This window comes from Pan troglodytes, chromosome 19, assembly GCF_028858775.2.
Source record: "Pan troglodytes isolate AG18354 chromosome 19, NHGRI_mPanTro3-v2.0_pri, whole genome shotgun sequence".
NCBI lineage: Eukaryota > Metazoa > Chordata > Mammalia > Primates > Hominidae > Pan > Pan troglodytes.
Window position 1 is genome coordinate 30,793,798 of NC_072417.2, and position 19,584 is coordinate 30,813,381.

The following is a 19,584-nucleotide window of genomic DNA, read 5'->3' on the forward strand; positions in this document are numbered from 1 at the left end:
CGGAGAGATTCCTGGTCATTACAGAGTGTGATGGGCATGTTTATCTAATTGCAGGGACCCCAGAGCTAAGCACAGCTGAGCGGAAGGAGTTGGAGAACAAGTTGAAGGAGCGGGAGGAATTCCTAATTCCCATTTACCATCAGGTAGCCGTGCAGTTTGCTGACTTGCACGACACACCAGGCCGGATGCAGGAGAAGGGTGTTATTAGCGTAAGTACAATGGTTGCCACTTCTTGTCAGAGGCCCACATGTGGGCAAGTGTGTGTGTGTGTTGCACACAGGCTCATAAGCAGGGAGCTATGAGGGCCAAATTAAAACAACTTCTGCAGATCAAAACATTTTCAATATTTTTTAGATTTTCACTGTTTCTGTAACTGTTATCATCTTAAAACAATGTATAATTTAGGTTTCCATTAATTCCTCAGGAGGCAAGCTGCATTTTACTGGTGGGAAACTGAGTCACATGTGACTTCATTGGTGGCGGGTCCTCAGGATGTGGGTTACTATAGGGTCAAGGCTCCCGCAGCAGCTAATTAATAATTGATCTGCAAGTTGTTTGATCCATCTTCTCAAAACGAATTTATCCTTGTCTGGTTATCTGGGAACTCACAGCCTCTTCCCCAGAACATCTCAGCCATGTGTGGGATCAGCATTAGCCAGGCCCATGGCTGTGCACAGTGCTGCAGACAGCAGGGCATGTGGGCTGCATTTCTGCCCTGGGGGACATCTGGAAGTGCTAGGAGTTTACAGCCAGCTCTTGGGTCTGTGAAGGGCTTGCCTGGAGAATCAGTTTTTATGCCTGTGGGTTTCCCTCCAGACTGAGCATTAAGCAGGAATTAGGACTGGGCTGACTAAGTTTATTCTTCTCTGCATGTAGGATATCCTGGATTGGAAAACATCCCGTACCTTCTTCTACTGGCGCCTGAGGCGTCTTCTGCTGGAGGACCTGGTCAAGAAGAAAATCCACAATGCCAACCCTGAGCTGACTGATGGCCAGATTCAAGCCATGTTAAGGCGCTGGTTTGTGGAAGTGGAAGGAACAGTGAAGGTAGGTTGGACACTCAAAGAGAAGCCTTTTTGCTGAGTTCCTCACACCACCTGAGGGCTGCAAGTCTCGCCAGCAAAGAGTCCACAGGCCTCTAAGGGCAGGAGTAGAAGGGAAACATAGAGATCCAAGCTGTTTCCTCCCCCAGCTACTCCCCCTAACATGTCATGTCACGACATCTTGTTAGAAGAGGTGGTAGGGCATATGTTGCAGCTTATGCAATCATTCAGCAGACCTTTTTGAACACTTACTGGGTACTAGACACTGCATTTGCTTCTGGGGGCATGGCAGTGAAAGAGGCAAATGTTGTTCCTATCCACATAGAGCTCACCATCTAGAGGGGGAGACAGATAAAGAGGTTATGCACAATAGTGAGGCCCATGTTAAACACAGCAAAGGGCACAGAGCACAGCGAGAAGATACTTGACCCTCTCTGGGAAGGATGGGGGAGAGTCTAAGAAGCCTTGTGAAGTAAGTGATGTCTCAGGAGAGGCTGGAAAACAAAGCAGAAATGAACCAGAAGAAAAGGCTGGATTTGGGGGCGGTCAGGGCTTAGGAGGAATGTTCCTGCAGAAGGAACAGCATCATCCTAAGCCATGAGAGTAAGAGTAACATGCATCAAAGGAACATCCTGCAACTCTTTCAGGGCAGCTCAGAGACTGGGTGCCTGGTAGGAAGAAGGGGCAGGGGCATGATCACACAGGGCCATGTAAGCTGTCAAGGAGTTTGGACTTTGTCCTGAGGCCTGTCGGAAACCACTCAGGTATTTTAAGCAGTGGAGTGACATGCTCTGATTTCTATTTTAGAAAGACCACTCAGGGGGCTGCGTGGAGGAGGGAATTGGAGGGGCTAAGAGCAGAAGCCTAACAGGTTGTGATCGGCAGGAGATGCCATGACTACAACTAAAGAGCTGCCTACTTCCAATCAGAGATGGAAGGAAGTATCCACCCTTATGCAGGGAAAGGGACCTATGAAGCTGGCATTTTCTTGGGGTGATCTCACAGAGAGGGCTCGTGACCTAGAGCAGTAACCCCACTGAGATGGTGTCCTTGGTGCTCTAGCCTCAGTGTTGGGGATGGGGCGGGTCTCAAGCCAGGATGACCTAGCAAGGGCACCAGCATTTGCTCCTGGAATAGTGGGCTGCATAAGTCACTCCATGGATGGGAAGAAAAAGCTGGAACTTTTATTTCTGTTTATTTTTACTAACAAAAAGAAATTAACCTTTATTAGTAATTAATATATGGATTAATCATTTACATCATATATGCATTTTATCAGAATATTGGTAGTATGTGCTCAAAATATATTTGTCTGTCTTTCTCGTTGCTATGTGATCACAAACATTTGGTGACTACCAGGTTAGAGTATTGATGGAGGGCTGGGTGGCTGGTGGTGGCTTGAAGGGTCCTGGCCCACAAAGAGGGGCACTCTGGCCTCTGCCTAGAAAGTGTTGCCTGAAGCCTCTGCTAATCGTTCTCAAGGAGGAGCTCCAAGATTTGCTGTCAGTTTTAAAGCCAGTGAATTGGGGTGCTTCTAGGATTCACCTTTGTATTAAGTCTGCCCATTTTTTTTTTATGACTGAAAAGCTTCTTTGGATAAATATTTCAAATGTGCAGTTGGGGAGCACAGCCTTCTCCGACATTTGGTTCAGGTTAAGGTCAGTCTGTGGCATCATAATTGAGTGAGACAATTTTGTCAGTGGCTACTGGCAGCTTCTAGTGGAAGTTGGCATTGAAAGTCACGCAAGTGTAAAATAAGAGGTTGTTCTCCAGTGAAGAGTGGCCGGCTAGGTAAATGGAGTGTGTGTGTATGTGTGTGGCCAGGAGAGGCCTGCACTGCCTTCCTACCACATTAGTCACTAATGGACGTGTCCAGCCTCAGTAGGCACAAGGATGAGAAGGAAGTTTCCCCCCAAGCATGAAGCAAGTAGATAGGCCCTTCAGCTTTTCCCTAGCATCCTGCTCCCAAGCGGACAGAGCGTCTGAAGAAATAGGTCACTGCCGTCTCTTATCAATGGAGAGAACAGTTGACCACGTGTGTACAAGCTCCTGGCTGGAATTGAAGCACAGAAGAGAACCCCAACCCCATAGCTCAGTAAGAGGCTGCCTAGGTACTGGGGGACAACTATGCTGAGCATTGAGGCTATTTCCCTTGTGCCCACCTACAAAAGGCAGCATTCTCCTGAGTTCTCTGAGAGGAATGCCAAGGACTGAACGTGAGGACGGGTAATCCTATGATGTCAGGGCATGTGGCTTTGAAACCTCCTTCCATATTCTGCAGGCTCAGCAGGACCTAGTTTAGTGTGGGGTGGGTGATAAAATCTGCAGTGCCCTTGAGAGAAGAAAGGGTTGCAGTGTTCAAAAGCCATCTGTGTGCCTCAGAAGGAGTGATGTACAATCTGCTTGCTGTTTGGTGGGCGAGGGGCGGGGGGGGTGGTTCTTCAAAGAATGATAGATACTGTGTGTTGTGTTTCTCAAGTGCAAAGACTGGCTGAGTCTAGACCCTGGCTTTGCACCAGGAAGTGACCCTCTAATCCTTATTGTGGTTGGTTACTGGTAAGAAAAGACATTTCGTGATAGGCATCTATTAGCTATGCCTTGTGTTCTTTTTGTTCCCAGAGAATTTGTTTTCTTAATCTTAATCCTGAAAACAGAAATTCTGGGACAGAAAATTGAAGACACAGTGATATTATATAACTGAGCACTATAATTATTTTGTTTCCCTTAGAGATATCTGTTACCATGAGTTATGGGAGTCTGTTTGAATCCACTGGGACGATCCTACTGTAGGAAATAGTAGGATTTATGGTTCATAGTTTCACTGCAGGCAGAAGCAAAGCATCACTACAGCTCCTTAACGAAAATAACAAGAACAGTAGTTTAAATTGGGTCATAAGAACATGGCACACATTTGTATCCTGGGCATGGTTTCTCACTTGATTCCTAGATCCAAAATTTGAAGTATGTGGTTTTTCAAACAGGCTGATTTATTTTTTCCCAGACCCCAATAGTAGAAATTGAAATTAGGACTCTGCATGGAACAATGAGAATGTGGGTTTTGAAATCTCATAAACTTCGGGATCCCAGCTTTGTCATTTACTGGCATGGGCATATTATTTAAGCCTCCATTCCCTCATCTGTAAAATGGGGGTGGTGTTTATGTCATGGAGTTCAGTGAGTTTTAAATAACATGAGTAAAGTATGGAGCATAAGTCAGATGTGGTGGCTCACGCCTGTAATCCCAGTGCTTTGGGAAGCTGAAGTGGGAGGATCACTTGAGGCCAGGAGTTTGAGACCAGCCTGGATAACAAAGCAAGACCCTGTCTTCACAAAAAATTTTAAAATTTGCTCGGTGTTGTGGCACACACATGTAGTCCTAGCTCCTCAGGGGGCTGAGGCAGGAGCATCGTTTGGGCCAAGGAATTTGAGGTTATAGTGAGCTATGATGGCGCCACTGCACCCCAGCCTGGGCAACAGAGTGAGACCCTGTCTCCAAAAAGAAAAAGTACGGAACACAATGTCTGGCTCAGTAGACATTCAAAATATGCTAGTTTCCCCTCCTCCATGTTAGAAGGTAAATAAATAATAGCAACATAGACCAAGTCAAAAATGTACAGCTGATTGACCTCGGCGGAAAGGGGGCTGACTCCTGAGCACAGTGGGTGCTCAGACGCTCTTTGGTTTGGCATGCTCTCATGTTCCCACAACCCGATGCCATGGTGCATTCTTATTGTTCACACAGCTACCCACTCGCTCTTATTCTGGATTTCCAAGTGAAATGAATGCTCAACGGAGGCCCCTATGAGGACCATAGGAAAAAGCACTATTGACAGGGTCACTTATTTCCACTGACCTCAAAACCTGGCCTCAGGCTACTGATGAATAAGTCTCATACACCAAACTTCTCACACAGGGCCAGGCAGGGAGGAGGTAAGGTAGAACCTGGAAAGTGTTGCTTGGCCCTGCTATGGGCCTGGAGCTGAGATGAGATTGGCTCACAGGAGCTTGGTTCACAGGGGTCTGATGGCCACCCTAGCCCACATGTCCTTTGGCTATTGTACTCTAAAGCCCTTAGAAAAAAAAATCACATCCTTTCTTGGGCTTCTGTTGGATAGGGCTTAGCCTTGTAAGTGTAGGTGTATTGAAAATGTCTTTCCAAAATATGAGTGTACCTTAGGATTTGTATGCCATCCCTACACCCATCAGGCTGTGTGTTTCCCAGAAGTCTAGAAGGTCAGAAATGGGAGGAGCCTCCCTAGCTGGAGGTGTCTCCCAGCAGCTCCCAAGGTGAGTTATTAGTAGGGTATAGTAATCAGGGCTCACATCCATCAGGTTGTGCCCTGGTCACTCCTTGGCCCTGCTGAACCATTGTCTAAGGAGGACTTAACAGCTATCCAATATGTTAGAAATGAAACTTTCCAAACAGGTCATTTAGATGTTGTGAGATAGACTAATTACTACATAAAATTAGTGAGGCTGACTAGTGCCTGAGATACTTATCCGCTGATGCAGACAGAAAGTGTCTGTTGAACATTCATTTTAGGACAGACCACTGTTGTGATGTAGAATTATTGATATTTTATTGATAAAATGTTCTGATACAGATGGATACGCTGACAGGTGGCATACGGGCCCAGGCCTGTCATGATGTTAGCAGCCTAGCATATCACACCTGTTTAAAGTCCACGCTGGAATACTAGGAATGACTGGCCACATTTTCTTTCTTTCTTTTTTTTTTTTTTTTTTTTTTTTTTTTTTTGTCTCACTCTATTGCCCAGGCTGCTGGAGTAGGTATGATGACTCACTTTCAGCCTCAACCTCCTGGGCTCATGTGATCCTCCCCTTCCACCTCAGCCTCTCAAGTAGCTGGGATTATAGGCACACACTACCCCACCTGGCTGATTTTTTTGTAGAGGTGGGGTTTTGCCATGTTGCCCAGGCTGATCTGAAACTCCTGGACTCCAGCAATTCCCTGCCTCAGCCTCCCAAATTGCTGGGATAACAGGCGTGAGCCACTGTGCCAGGCCCATTTTCGTAATTTTAAGGAGGGAAATAATAATGGCTTCTTCCTGGGAATAAGGTTGGCCTATCCTTCTGGATGACTGGAATTGAGTCTTACAACTGTTCTAAGAGAGCAAACAAGAAACTGTAGGCTCTGGCTGGGCACAGTGGCACACGCCTATAATCCCAGCACTTTGGGAGGCCAAGGCAGGGGAACTGCTTGAGCCCAGGAGTTCAAGACCAGCCTGGGCAACATAACGAGACCCTGTTTCTACCAAAAAAAGTTTTGCCAGGCATGGTGGGGCATGCCTGTAATCCTAGCTATTCAGGATGCCGATGCAGGAGAATCACGTGAGCCCAGGAGTTTCGGGCTGCAATGAGCTGTGATCATGCCACTGTACTCCAGCCTGGGCAACAGGAGGAGCTGTAAACTCCATAACCCAGTGGAAGGGAGCTTGCTTTTCCCAGGTGGAGCAAATTAGCCCACAACAGTATGGTAACTCTCCCAGGTCTGTTGAGAAAAACCAGTGGCACTATGCTTACATAAGTTTGTTTATTTTTGCTAAACATGCAGTTGATTAGAACTTGAGACCCCTTTCCTTCATGTACTCTAGGCTGTAATCCACTGGGGTTTGGCGGTCATTGTCATCCAGTTGTACTTTGCGTAAACAGCAGATCTTTTTATAGGACCCATATTTTCAAGCAACTGTAAAACTTGGAATGCGTTGCCCTAATCCTGTCTGGGAACTTTTCAAAATGTTTAATTTAAACACCTAGCATACTCTGTGGCTGCAGGAGGGGAAGGCAGAAGAGTTTTCTCTAGAGGGTAGCTGGCTTTCCAGTGTAGTGTCTGAGCATTGTTGGAAGCAGGCATCTCGTTAGCTAATACATTACACCAATCAAGGAGAGTTATCTTAAGCCACAATTAATCTGCTCCCTGGCATATGTTGATAGGAAAGCATCATGCTGTTTCTTAATTAAAAGCAAACGGATTAAAAATGATTAATAAGAGTATTAAATATTCTCCTAAACTAAAGGCTTTGGGATTCTTGGGTAAATCTAAAAATCTTTTTTTTTTTTTTTTTCCATTCTGAAATCCAAGAAGCATTTTATTGTTTTATTTTTCCTCCCCTCCACCCCAATCTTCATAAGTAGGGGTATGTGTAGAAGTCCTGAAACCATGGAGCAGAAGAGTAAATTGCCAATGATGGAAATGGAAATGTTGAAATTTAGGTGGCGACGTTTAGGAGTCCAGGGGGACCCATCCATATGTGGGGCGTGCAGCAAGCTGGGTCACAAGAGTGAGTTAAAACCATGTTATGGGAAAAGCAGTGCTACCTTCTCCCTCGTGGATAGGGGCTGATGTGACACTTCCTTTCCTTAGGCGCAAAACACTTTCTCAAGGCAGTTTGGCCTTGAGAGATGCTGGGAGTCCTAACCCAGGCACAGAGAGGAGAGGCTCACTCAGGTTTGCACTGACGGGGCCACACACCCCAGGTGAAGAATTGCTGATCTGCTTATCAGTGATTAGATACAGAACTGGGCACATTTGAGTCAGAAAAAGAAATGGACAAAGAACTAAAAGAGACATACTGCTGATCCTTAGTCCCCGGAAGCCTTCATCTTTCCAATGTAAAGAACTTAATTTTTAGAAACAGAGACGTCGATGAAATGACATACATTAAATAACCAGTCACAACTAAGTCGGCAGCTAAGTTAGAGACAGGAAGTGACAGTCTGAAAAGAAACCATTATATTTGAAGGCACGAGATAGTTAGAAAATAGCCTAGTGCTCAGTTTTGTACTGCTTGAGGCCTCTTGTGATGAAAACATTTCCTCTGCAGCCCAGTAGTCACAGCTGTGGCTTTGGTGACCTTGCTTGCATACAGGCTTCCTGTAGCCACGTCTCAAACCTCAAAGCCTCAGAGTCCCTAACGCACCCACCTATTAAATTATAGCACCAAACTCATTGTCATTCTGACTTTGACTTCGTTAGTGATAACAGAGAAGGATAGCGCACCTTTAAATGACAAGCTTTGTGTTTAATTACCCAAACAAAATGACATAAATATGAATGAGCCCTAATTGTGGTACTTGGTTTTCCGGAAACCATTAACAAAACGATTCCTAAATGATTTGTAAAGAAAATGAGAGGAGAAGAGAGCAAGGAGAAGGCTATTAGGCTTCTAACACACTCCTGAATTATTATGTAGTCAACCACCTAGGAAATACTCAGCTAAATGATCTTGAAAAGGAGGTGAGAGGTGGTTTGTTGAGACTTTCAGAGTTATGGACGTCTTGATGCTTTCGAATACTCTCATAGGTAATAAAATGGGGCTTAGGTTTCTGACCTGGTGGCTCTACCCTGGCAACAAGACTTCCCTCCCATCAGTTCCCTTTCTGTGCCTCATCAAAAGACAGTGGGCTCTATTTCAGGAGACTTCATCCATCCAGTGACTGCCAGGCCTCACTGAGGCTAGAGACTTATACTTTAGGCATTGTGTCTCAGCTCCCCTGAGAGCAAAACACCAAATAAACAGCCTTGCCTTCTCAATCACAATTTTACTAAGTAATTTGGGCTTTTAACTGGTTCTCTCAAACCTGTCAGGTTATTGAATTCTCTTAGCCTTTGTCAAATAGGTGGGTCCCTAGAGTCTGACAGGACAGAGTCAGGGTATGAGCACCAGAGTGCTCGGGAGAGCCCCATGGAGACTTCAGGTGTACACCTGTGTCCATAAAAGAAGAGAAGGAGAAGGGGCGCAGCTCCTGCCTCGAGGCCTACTTCTCCTCCTGCACGATGCTGACAGTGAAGGAGAATCGTGGACACAGAGCACACTTTTGGAGTAAGCACTCCAGATCCTGAACAGTCAGGGTGTCCTGGCCTGGCCTGACCCCTGGTGTTTGACCAAGAGTCATCTGTTTGCAGGCCTATGTTTGGGACAATAATAAGGATCTGGCGGAGTGGCTAGAGAAACAGCTGACAGAGGAGGATGGTGTTCACTCGGTAATAGAGGAAAACATCAAATGCATCAGCAGAGACTACGTCCTCAAGCAGATCCGCAGGTGAGACCAACGTGGGGAACTCCACTAGAGAAGGAGGGCTAATTTCTTTGGAATAAAAAGTTTCCAAACAAATCATGAGATGATTGCCGAAATCTTGCGATCTCTGCAGTCTCTTGCTGTTTGAGACAGCTGTAGCTGACCCACAGGTACAGATATGGCCTGAAGCCCAATTCTTTTTCAGCTACTGCTCCCCAGGGGCACTTAGTAATCTCAGCTAGATGAAGGCTTAGTTCACTGTGCCCACCTCTTAGCTCTGAATGCTGATACTCAAACCGGATGAACAACTTAGGGAGGAAAGCTGATTGTGTGTGTGGTGGTTTCCTGGGAAACCACCTCCTCACCTCCTGAAGCCAAGAGTTAGCTGTATTCTTCTAGAGGCTTCAGTCTGCTCCATAGGATTGGTGGTAGAGACTGCAGGGGCATTTTTATAAAAGTTTATTTGGAAACATTTCACTTACAGAAAAGTTATAAAATTAAAAACAGTACAAAGAACACCCCTATATATAATATCTGTACTCAGATTTACCTGTCACATTTTCTCCCCGTTGCTATATCACTTATGAGTGTGCCTGCCCTCCCATATGTGTATACATTTTTCCTCTTTCTGAACTACTTAAGGGTGTTACATATATCATGGCCTTTACCCCCAAATATTTCAGTGTGCATTTGCTGAGAATAGGGATACTTTTACATAACCATCATAAAATGATCCACTTTTGTAAATTTAACATTGATTAAAAACTTTTATCTGATATCTACCATCTGTAGAACATTGCTCATTTTGAGTTTGTCTGATGTCTCCCCATGATGAGATGCAGGTGAGGCACTCTGGCCAGAACCTTCACAGGGCACCACATCTGGGGGCACATGCTGTTTATCTGCTCCTCCTCGTGTTAATTTCATCCGCTGGTCAAGATGTTGCTCCATTTCTCTACCATATAATTACTGATTTTCCCCCCTTGCACCTAATAAGTAGTCTGCGGGAAGACATTAAGGCCATGCAAGTATCTTGCTTTCATCAAAATTTCCCTCTGGTGCAGTCTTTACAATGAGCTTGCAAAATGATAACTTTCCAACTCCAGCACACCCTCCACAATTACCAGTCACCACTCAGTCCTCACTCCTGCCGATTCTTTTATATATTCATTATTGGTATAGACTCATGAAGTTCTATTTTTTACCGATTTATAATTCATTGCTGGGCTTCTTTTGATGCCCCAATTGCTGTCTTTGTGACATGCCCCCATTGTTTTTGTTTTGGGTTTAATTCCTTTTTCAACATAGCAAAATGTTTTGGGTTCGTCTTGCACTACCTTGGCTGGATATTTGTAATATAGGGAAACAAATAAGGTGAGGCGTGACTAAAATGTCTGCAGTGGACGGTGCACGCATGTTTATTGGGCAGTTCTTTAGCTGTCCTGATCTAGACACTTCTGCTTCTCTTTTCTTCACCATTCTTAATCTTCCTTTCCAGCTTGGTCCAGGCCAATCCAGAGGTTGCCATGGATTCCATCATCCATATGACCCAGCACATATCACCCACTCAGCGAGCAGAAGTCATACGGATCCTCTCCACAATGGATTCCCCTTCCACGTAGGAAGAGCTTCCTGCCTGTCCCTGCCCTGTCTCTGGAGAAAAGGGCTAGAGCTGCCTTTTACAACTGTAACCACTGTAATGAGAAGGCACAGGAGACCCAGCACTGGAGTCAAATGGCATTTTACTTCCTCTCGTTTCAGGTTATGCATGACATCCTGGGATGTAAGATCACAGAATCCCCCTCCAGCCCACCAGTCACACCTACCCCATTCGGTATTTATTACCCTGGCCAGGCCTAGTCCTCCACTCCCTGCACAGGACTGAGAAGGCAATGAAAGGTACAAACATGTACCATGAGGTCTTACTAACCAAAGTAGGGCTGCCCCTCCTGTCCTGACAGCCCCTTGGCCCCCCAGCATGGGGAAGCGTGAGGAGTTGCCAAGCAGTGAGCAGCGCCCCCCTCACTCCTGGCCCCATGAGCCGCAGCCACAGGCAGCAGAGGAGGGCTAAGGAGAGGAGGAAGCCTCAAGTCCATTGTTTATTACCCCGACTCTTAGCCCAGCACACAGTAGGCACTGGAGAGGAATGATTCCCAGTTTAACCACACTACGGTACCTTTTATGAAGAAAAATTAGAGCATAAAATCTACTACAAGCTCCATAGGAACTCAAAGATGAGGGCAAAACTGTGAGCCAAGAAGCAGAGAAAGAAAATAGACCCAGTTATTCTTGATTTAGGGGACCTCAACCTTGGATTCAGTCTCTGAGGACAAAGGGAAAGGTAGTTGTTGGCCTGCCTCTCGCCTGCACGTCACTGCTGGACTAGCTGTCGCATGTGGCTGGGAGCTGCAAGGCCAGTGCTTGAGGGGCCCCAGCAGTTCCACAGGCGGTGAAGCCTGAGTTGGCAGAGGAGGAGCCAGAAGAGAACTGCCCTTTCTGCACTGGTGGAAACTAGTTATTTATGCCATGTGGAGAGCCAGCGAGATAGATAGTCTGTTTTGAGGACTTGGAAAGTTGTTCCTATGAAGCCTGGAGCTTGGATGGTTTTGAGAGGGTAATGGTGCCTCCACAGTCACTCTTCCCTAGTTCCAGGATTACTGTCCTAGCAGCTAACGGTTATACTCTCTTCCCCAGAATGTAGACAGGCAGCAGGTCTCCCCACAGCTCTGAAAGGACCCTGGTGACAGCTACACCCTCAGCACCAGGAGCTGGCCTTCCTGATGAGGGAGGCTTCCAGGAAACACAGAATCCACATGACCTTAAGATTATTTACAACTCAGTCATGGTGCTGCTGTCCTCCAGGCTTACTGGCCCCTCCTGACTGGCATCAGGGGCTTCCTCAGGTGGTGGAGAGAGTTTACTTTCAACAACTAGTTTATTCAAGAAAAGAACTTACTGATTCCTCTGTTCCTAAAGCAAGAGTGGCAGGTGATCAGGGCTGGTGTAGCATCCGGTTCCTTTAGTGCAGCTAATTGCATTTGTCACTGATGACCAAGGAGGAAATCACTAAGACGTTTGAGAAGCAGTGGTATGAACGTTCTTGGACAAGCCACAGTTCTGAGCCTTAACCCTGTAGTTTGCACACAAGAACGAGCTCCACCTCCCCTTCTTCAGGAGGAATCTGTGCGGATGGATTGGCTGGACTTGTCAATGGTTCTGGGTTGCAGGTGGGCACTGTATGGCTGGGTATGGAGCGGACAGCCCCCAGGAGTCAGAGCCTCAGCCCGGCTGCCCTGGTGGAAGGTACAGGTGTTCAGCACCTTCAGAAAAGGGCATAAAGTGGTGGGGGACAATTCTCAGTCCAGGAAAATGCATTGACCATTGCTGGCTATTTGCTTACCTAGTAAGAATTGGATTCATTTTTGACCAGATTATTCTTCTATGCTTTTTTGCAATAAATCAAATCCCACATATCTGCAAGTGGTATGAAGTCCTGCACCCCCCAGGAGGCCTGTCCAGGCATGTCTTCAGAGGCAGGGTGGGTCACACTCATTTACCTCCCCTCTCCCCACCAAATTATGACACAAACGAGTATGTTTCCTCTCTAGAACCCTGTAATGCCTCCTCCCCCATCCCCAGAGCTCCTCACTGTAGGTCTTACCCTGGACAAGGATTTTTCAAGTTGGAGGCACAGAACATGAGCAATCTGACATTCCCACAGCCCCTCAAACATGCAAGGCTACTAAGGCAGGAGGAATATAAATGATGGATATTGACCAAGACCTGCTTGGACGGAGACCGCCATATTATCTGTTCTCTTCGTTCACAAAACAGCCTTCACTTGTCTCAGAATTTGATGGACACATACCGTGATGAGCAGGAGCTTCAGATGCACTCTTTACACATTTTGTTGAAATAAACCTCTACATTTGTAGAAGAGTTACAGTTTGTCATTTCAATCCATGCCCAGCCACCTCATTTCTTGTTCTGCTTTCAGCAGGGGCTCAGTGTGGGGCAAGCCCCTCCATGGCCCTGTAACACCTAAAGCCCTTTGTCTCCTGAACTTGCATAAAGATGATGGGTAGGCAGTAAAAAGCTGGCCTTGGCCAGCCCTGTCTTATCCGCTGAATCAAGGTCAAACTCTGAAAGGCTACAAATGTTCGGGAACCCCGTAGCAGAGGGTCAGTTTTTTAGTTTCTGTTGAGTTTTTCAGGATGGGAAACTTCTTCCTGCTGAGAGCTGGATGGGAGTCCTGGCAGGAATGTCCCCTCCAAAAGAGAATGTCTTTAGAGCAGGGACAAGAAAGACCACAGCTGTTTAGTGAGGATAACAGCTCCAAGCCTTGGAAGCCCAGAGCCCACTGTCCTCCTCAGAAGTCCCTTCTCAGCATACAGGAAGTTGAGAGTGCTCTGATAACTCAGTGTAAACACTGGGGCCGCATGGCCCTTGTTAGAGATTTGAGAGGAAGGTTTTAGATTTTCTTTCTTTAGCTATTCATGGATTTTTAACTCGGCACAAAAAGGCACTCGGGGCAGGAAGCTCATGATTCCGTGCCGTCAACCCTCTGCCTCAGTTTCTCTCTCTAAAAAAACTTTCTATGGGCTGGGCATGGTAACTCACCCCTATAATCCTAGCACTTTGGGAGGCCGAGGTGGGTGTATCATGAGATCAGGAGATTGAGACCATCCTGGCTAACACAGTGAAACCCCCTAAAAATATATAAAAAATTAGGTGGGAGCAGTGTCACACACCTGTAGTCCCAGCTACTCAGGAGGCTGAGGCAGGAGAATTGCTTGAACCTGGGAGGCGGAGGTTGCAGTGAGCTGAGATTGCACCACTGCACTCCAGCCTGGTGACAGAGCAAGACTCCGTCTCAAAAAAAAAAAAAAAAAAAAAAAAAGCTTTCTATGAATCCCTATAATTAAGGCAGGAATAAGCACCAATTCCTGAATGTCTACAAAGATACAGGTCACAGGAGGCAAATCCCTGCCCTTTGCTGATTATTAAACTCAGTGTTGTATCTGTCTCTCTCTTTGGGATATACTGCAAAGCAAAGGGTTGCTTTTTCTAAAATGAAATATAGTGTTAAGAAAATATCAATTTGATTCACCCTGAGCCAGATGTTCCAGAAAGGGGAGTCAGAAGGGAGATACAGGATAAAGGATCCAGGGGGAAGATTGCTACTGTTTGCCTACCACTGCTGCTCTTCACGGGCAAGGAAGCCCGGTCTGCGTGGCGGCCTGGGCCTCTTCTTCCTTCTTCCCTCCTCCCTAAGCAGGCAGCTGAAGACAGGCCACAGGTGTAAGCACTCAGCCAGCACCTGTTGGTGGTTCTGAGGCAGGATTCCACTGCTGCCTCCGGGAGCTTGCCCGATACAGTTTCTTCTGCTGGGGCGCTACACTTCCTTCACTCCTCTTTTCAACAAAAGGAAATAATAAATCCCCATTGGTCTTACTTTGGGGTAGTAAGGAAAAGACGGCACAGCGAGGGTTCTAGGATCCAGATCTAGGCCCACCTCTCTTTCCCCGGCTGAACAATAACACAGCGATGAACGCAAATGCCTAAGAACCATAGGGAGGGCTGTTCACCCCTAGTACACAGGGCTCAGTGCCGGGCAGCAGGGAAAGGCCTGTAGGGAGGCACTGAGCTGAAAGGCAAACCTTCCTTCAAACCACTGGCTCCTCAGGCCCTGGGCACAAGAAGGGTAACACCTGGGCCTGCCCTGTTCCAAATGGTGAGGCAGAAAGCACCATGGGCCAGAGGGAGTGGTATGGACAAATGAAGCTTATTGGCAGAGAGAGGCTACCAGCTGCGGCAGGGTGGAAGCCAGGGCATTCCAGGCCGGGGCACTGGGATTTACAAAGTTATTTGGGGAGCACTGGGAAGGTTGAAGGGGAGTAGAGCAGTCACTTGGGGGAGTAATAGACAATGAACTCCCAAAAAACAAGCCGGCATCAGATATAAAGATCCTTAAATGCCAGGCCAAGGAGCAAGGGTTTGTCCTTTAGTGGTTTATGGGCACGTGAAAGCTGTGTATAAAGCTTTCAAAAGCAGCCAATTGAATGAAAAGAGCACAGTCTTGAGTGCCAAGAAAACTGGGTCCAAGCTCAGCTTAATCGTGTGCAGTCCCCAAGCTGGAGGGGCACCCAGGATAGTATGCCCGGGCCACCCACAGGAGTGGGGAACAATCGGCTATTTCCAGTGCTCTAGGAATCCTGCTGTGCCTCAGGCAGCAGTCTTTCCATGCCGTTGTCTTTGTGTTGACTGGAGTTTTACCCAGGAAGTGCAGTCCTGGTCACCTCCTGCTGGCCAGTGGCTCTAATGGGTGTTGATAATAAGTGATGGGGGTAGGACATCTTTAGAAATGCAGTATCTTGGTAATAAGCAACATCTTCCAAAGCATGGGGTTTCCTGTGGTTGGTGGAGGGCAGAATGATAACGGAGCCTGAGACTTGGAGCCACACAGTGGGCTCAGCCCTCTAGGAACCGCACAGAGACAGGACAGAATAGCTCAGATGGCGCTGAATCTGATTGCCAACATTCTGTGTCATGACTGGCCTTCTAGAGTAATCAGGGAGGGCTGGGGGTGGGAAGAGGCAGAACCCACTGTACAAGTCCAGGCTCTGCAGGAATGCTCACAGAGCATTCCTGTCCATGCAAATAGCTCCTTTCATAGTCACTTACAAGAACAGGGACTTTGGAATAAGCCTGAGCTGATTTCCAGTATCCAGCCCCTCACTCTTGTCCTTGAGCAAGTTCCTGCCTCCTCATCTGTGAAATGTGGACCTCAATGGGGCATTTTGAAAAATGACATTAAATTAGTTAATGTGAATCAAGTGCAGGGCATGAGCAGCAAACCCTCAATGCAGGTCAGGTTTCTCCATGCCCTATCTCTTTTGCTCCCAAGACTGGGCGCCTGTCATCACTCAGGGGCACCTTCCTCATAGGGTATTGGTGGAGAACCGTCCCCCTGGCGAGGGCAGGGTCTAGGGATTGTCTCTACGTGTTGGGTGACATGGACACTAAGCGGAAGTGCCACTGAGGAGCTGTGCAGCTGAGCCTGAAGGCCGATCTCTAAGCCTGGCTGCCCTCACTTAGGGCAGGCCTTGAGCAGCTCAAGGGTGTTCTGGAGTCCTGCCTTCCCTGGGATGTGAAAGTAGAGTGTGGAACGAGAAGATCCCTAAGATCCCTTCCAGCTCTAGGCAGATTTTCATCTGGGATCATGGGTAATGCTGAAGTCTGGATAAAAATACTCCATGCCCACTGGCATTGTCAGTAACAGCAGTAACTCAGCAGCAAACATCCAGGGAAGACCAGTGGCTCAGCTTGGCTCAAGCAATAGACCAGCAGCCTAGCTAGAGCTTTAACAGAAGCAGGAAATGAGACAGCCACAAGGGGCTTGATAAGCTCCCCGCACATCCACACAGGAGAGACCAGAGAAGGCCCAAGCTAGTCACACAGCCCTAGCTGATAGAACCTGTGGGCACATGAAGAGGAAATGCCAGAGGGCCCAGCAGAAAGTAAAAGCCAGGGCAGATTTCAAAACTGCTGAAATGTTTTAATATGTAGCCCCCCCGCGCGCGCGCGCGCACACACACACACACACACACACACACACCCACCCACCCACCAACTTATCAGCAGAAGATAGATGCCTTGCTGGCTCAAGATACATCTGCCTAAAGCATTGGCTGACCATTAGGCACAAGGGTGGCCCCTGTGAAGCTAGGCTTAAAAAATAAGAAGTTTTAAAAAGAAAAACTGAGCAGAGGCTGGGTGTGGTGGCTCAATTCCTGCACTTGGGGAGGCTGAGGCGGGCGGATCACTTGAGGTCAGGAGTTCAAGACCAGCCTGGCCAACATGGTGAAACCGTCTCTACTAAAAATAAATTAGCTGGGTGTGGTGGTGTGCGCCTGTAATCCCAGCTGCTTGGGAGGCTGAGGCAGGAGAATCGCTTGAACCCGGGAGGTAGAGGTTGCAGTGAGCCAAGATTGTGCCACTGCACTCCAGCCTGGGTGACAGAATGAGATTCCGTCTCAAAAAACAAACAAACAAATAAACAAAAACAACTGGGCAGAAACTTAAACACACACATACACACATTTACAGAATTAAAGGGTCAGGTAGGACAACCTTGGGCCCTTATTTAAAAAAAAAAAAAGAATTGGCCAGGCATGGTGGCTCACACCTATGATCCCCAGCAATTTGGGAGGCCAGGGTGGGCAGTTCGCTTGAGTCCAAGAGTTTAAGACCAGCCTGGACAACATGACAAAACTCCATCTCTACAAAAAATGCAAAAAAAAAAAATTAGCCAGGTGTGGTGGCACACGCTTGTCGTCCCAGCAACTTGGGAGGCTGAGGTGGAAGGATGACCTGAGCCCAGGGAGGTAGAGGCTGCAGTGAACCGTGATCACGCCACTGCACTCCAACCTGGGTGACAGAGCAAGACCCTGTCTCAAAACAGAACAAAAAAAGCACATTCTGAATAAAATTCTGAAACATGCTGCAACATGGATGAACTGTGAAGACATTATGCTAAGTGAAATAAGCCAGACACAAAAACAGATATTGTTTGATTCCACTTATATGAGGTATCCGAAATTATCAAATTCACAGAGACAGAAAATAAAACAGGGGTTGTGGGGAGAGGAATTTGGGGATTACTGTTTTCGTTTTTAGAGACAGGGTCTCACTCTATTGCCCAGGCTGGAGTACAGTGGTATGATCATAGCTCACTACAGCCTCAAACTCCTGGGCTCAAGCAGTCCTCCCACCTCAGCCTCCTGAATAGCTGGGACTACAGGTGCAAGCCACTATACCCAGCTAATTTAAAAAATAATTTTTTTTTTTTTTTTTTTTTTTTGTAGAGACAGGGCCTCACTGTGTTGCCCAAGCTGATCTTGAACTCCTGGGCTCAAGCGATCTTCCTTCTTCAGCCTCCCAAAGCTCTGGAATTATAGGCATGAGCCACTGTAGCAGCCGGGAGTTATTGTTGAATGAGTACAGAGTTTCAGTATGGGATGATGAAATGTTCTGGAGGTGGATGGTGGTGATGGTTGCACAACAATGTGAATGTCCTTAATGTCACTGAACTATACACTTAGAAACTGTTAAAATGGTAAATCATATATTTATCCCAGTTTTTGAAAAGGAAATTCTGAAAAGTTGACCAGAGGGACTACACAGATTTGGGAAGACAGAAGAATCAGTGCATGTGAAATCATAGAGTAACAGAATTATCCAATGTGAAGAACAGAGAGGAAAAAAGAGTGAAAAATGAATAGAGCCTCAGACTCCTGTGCAGCAACAGTGCGTTTACCAACATATGTGTACTGGGGGTGCCAGAAAAGAGAAATGTAAAAAAATATCTGAAGAAATAGTGGCTGAAAAATTCCCAAATTTGATGGAAAACATGAATCTGCAGATCCAAGAAGCTCAATAAACCCCAAGTAGGATAAACAAAGATACTTACACCTAGATACCTCATGGACAAACTGTTGAAAGATAAAGAAAAATCTTAAAGGAAGCTAGAGAAGAACAAGTTATCACTTACAGAAGAATAACAAAATAAATCACAGCTGCCTTCTAATCAGAAACAATGGACCCCAGGAGGCAGTGGGGCAGTATTGTCAGAGTGCCACAAGAAGAAAAAAAATGCTGTCAAACAAGAATCCTATATCCAGCAACACTGTCCTTAAAACAAGTACAGGTGAAATAAAGACACTCCACAAAAAAAGAGAATTCATTGTTAGGAGACCAGCTTTATAAGAAATACTAAAAGCAATAGTTGAGGCTGAAAAGAAATAATTCCAGATAGTAATTCAAATCTACTCAAAGAAATGAAAAGGCACTGGGAAAAGGTAAACAGTACCTAGGTAAATATAAAAAACTGTGTTCTCTTTAACTTCATTAAAAGACATAAAGTTGCATTAAACAATAAGTATACCACTGTATTTTGGGGTTTATAGCATATAGAACCGTAATATGTATGACAGTCACACAAAGAAGGGGGTAAAAATGAAACAACATGAAAACCAAGTCTCTATGTGTTGCCAGTATTAAGGTAATATTAATCTCAAGTATAGTGTTATATAACCTCTAGAACAACCACTAAGAAAGTAACTTTATTCCTGTAATCCCAGCACTTTGGGAGGCCGAGGCGGGCGGATCACGAGGTCAGGAGATCGAGACCATCCTGGCTAACACGGTGAAACCCCGTCTCTACTGAAAATACAAAAAATTAGCCGGGCGTGGTAGCGGGCGCCTGTAGTCCCAGCTACTCGGGAGGCTGAGGCAGGAGAATGGCATGAACCCGGGAGGCGGAGCTTGCAGTGAGCCGAGATCGCGCCACTGCACTCCAGCCTGGGCGACAGAGCGAGACTCCGTCTCAAAAAAAAAAAAAAAAAAAAAAAAAAAAAGAAAGTAACTTTATTTATTTAGAGATGGAGTCTTGCTCTGTCATCCAGACTGGAGTGCAATGATGCAATCTCGGCTCACTGCA

At 46.4% G+C, this 19,584-nt stretch overlaps 1 protein-coding gene across 15 annotated transcripts in view; it reads left to right on the forward strand.

Moving 5' to 3' along the window:
- The window catches only part of ACACA (acetyl-CoA carboxylase alpha), a 330,230-nt gene extending 317,208 nt beyond the window's left edge, over nt 1-13,022 (forward strand). For 14 of the 15 annotated variants that reach the window (XM_511428.9, XM_009432351.5, XM_063798638.1 and 11 more), the window contains 4 exons: nt 55-209; nt 877-1,047; nt 8,971-9,107; nt 10,582-13,022. In XM_511428.9, coding sequence (XP_511428.5) covers nt 55-209; nt 877-1,047; nt 8,971-9,107; nt 10,582-10,705 — 587 coding nt within the window. In that variant the 3' untranslated portion in view covers nt 10,706-13,022. Of the gene's footprint in view, nt 1-54; nt 210-876; nt 1,048-8,970; nt 9,108-10,581 lie in introns of those variants that run through there. The other variant, XM_016931955.4, reaches the window with a different exon arrangement.
- The last annotated feature ends 6,562 nt before the right edge of the window (nt 13,023-19,584 follow it).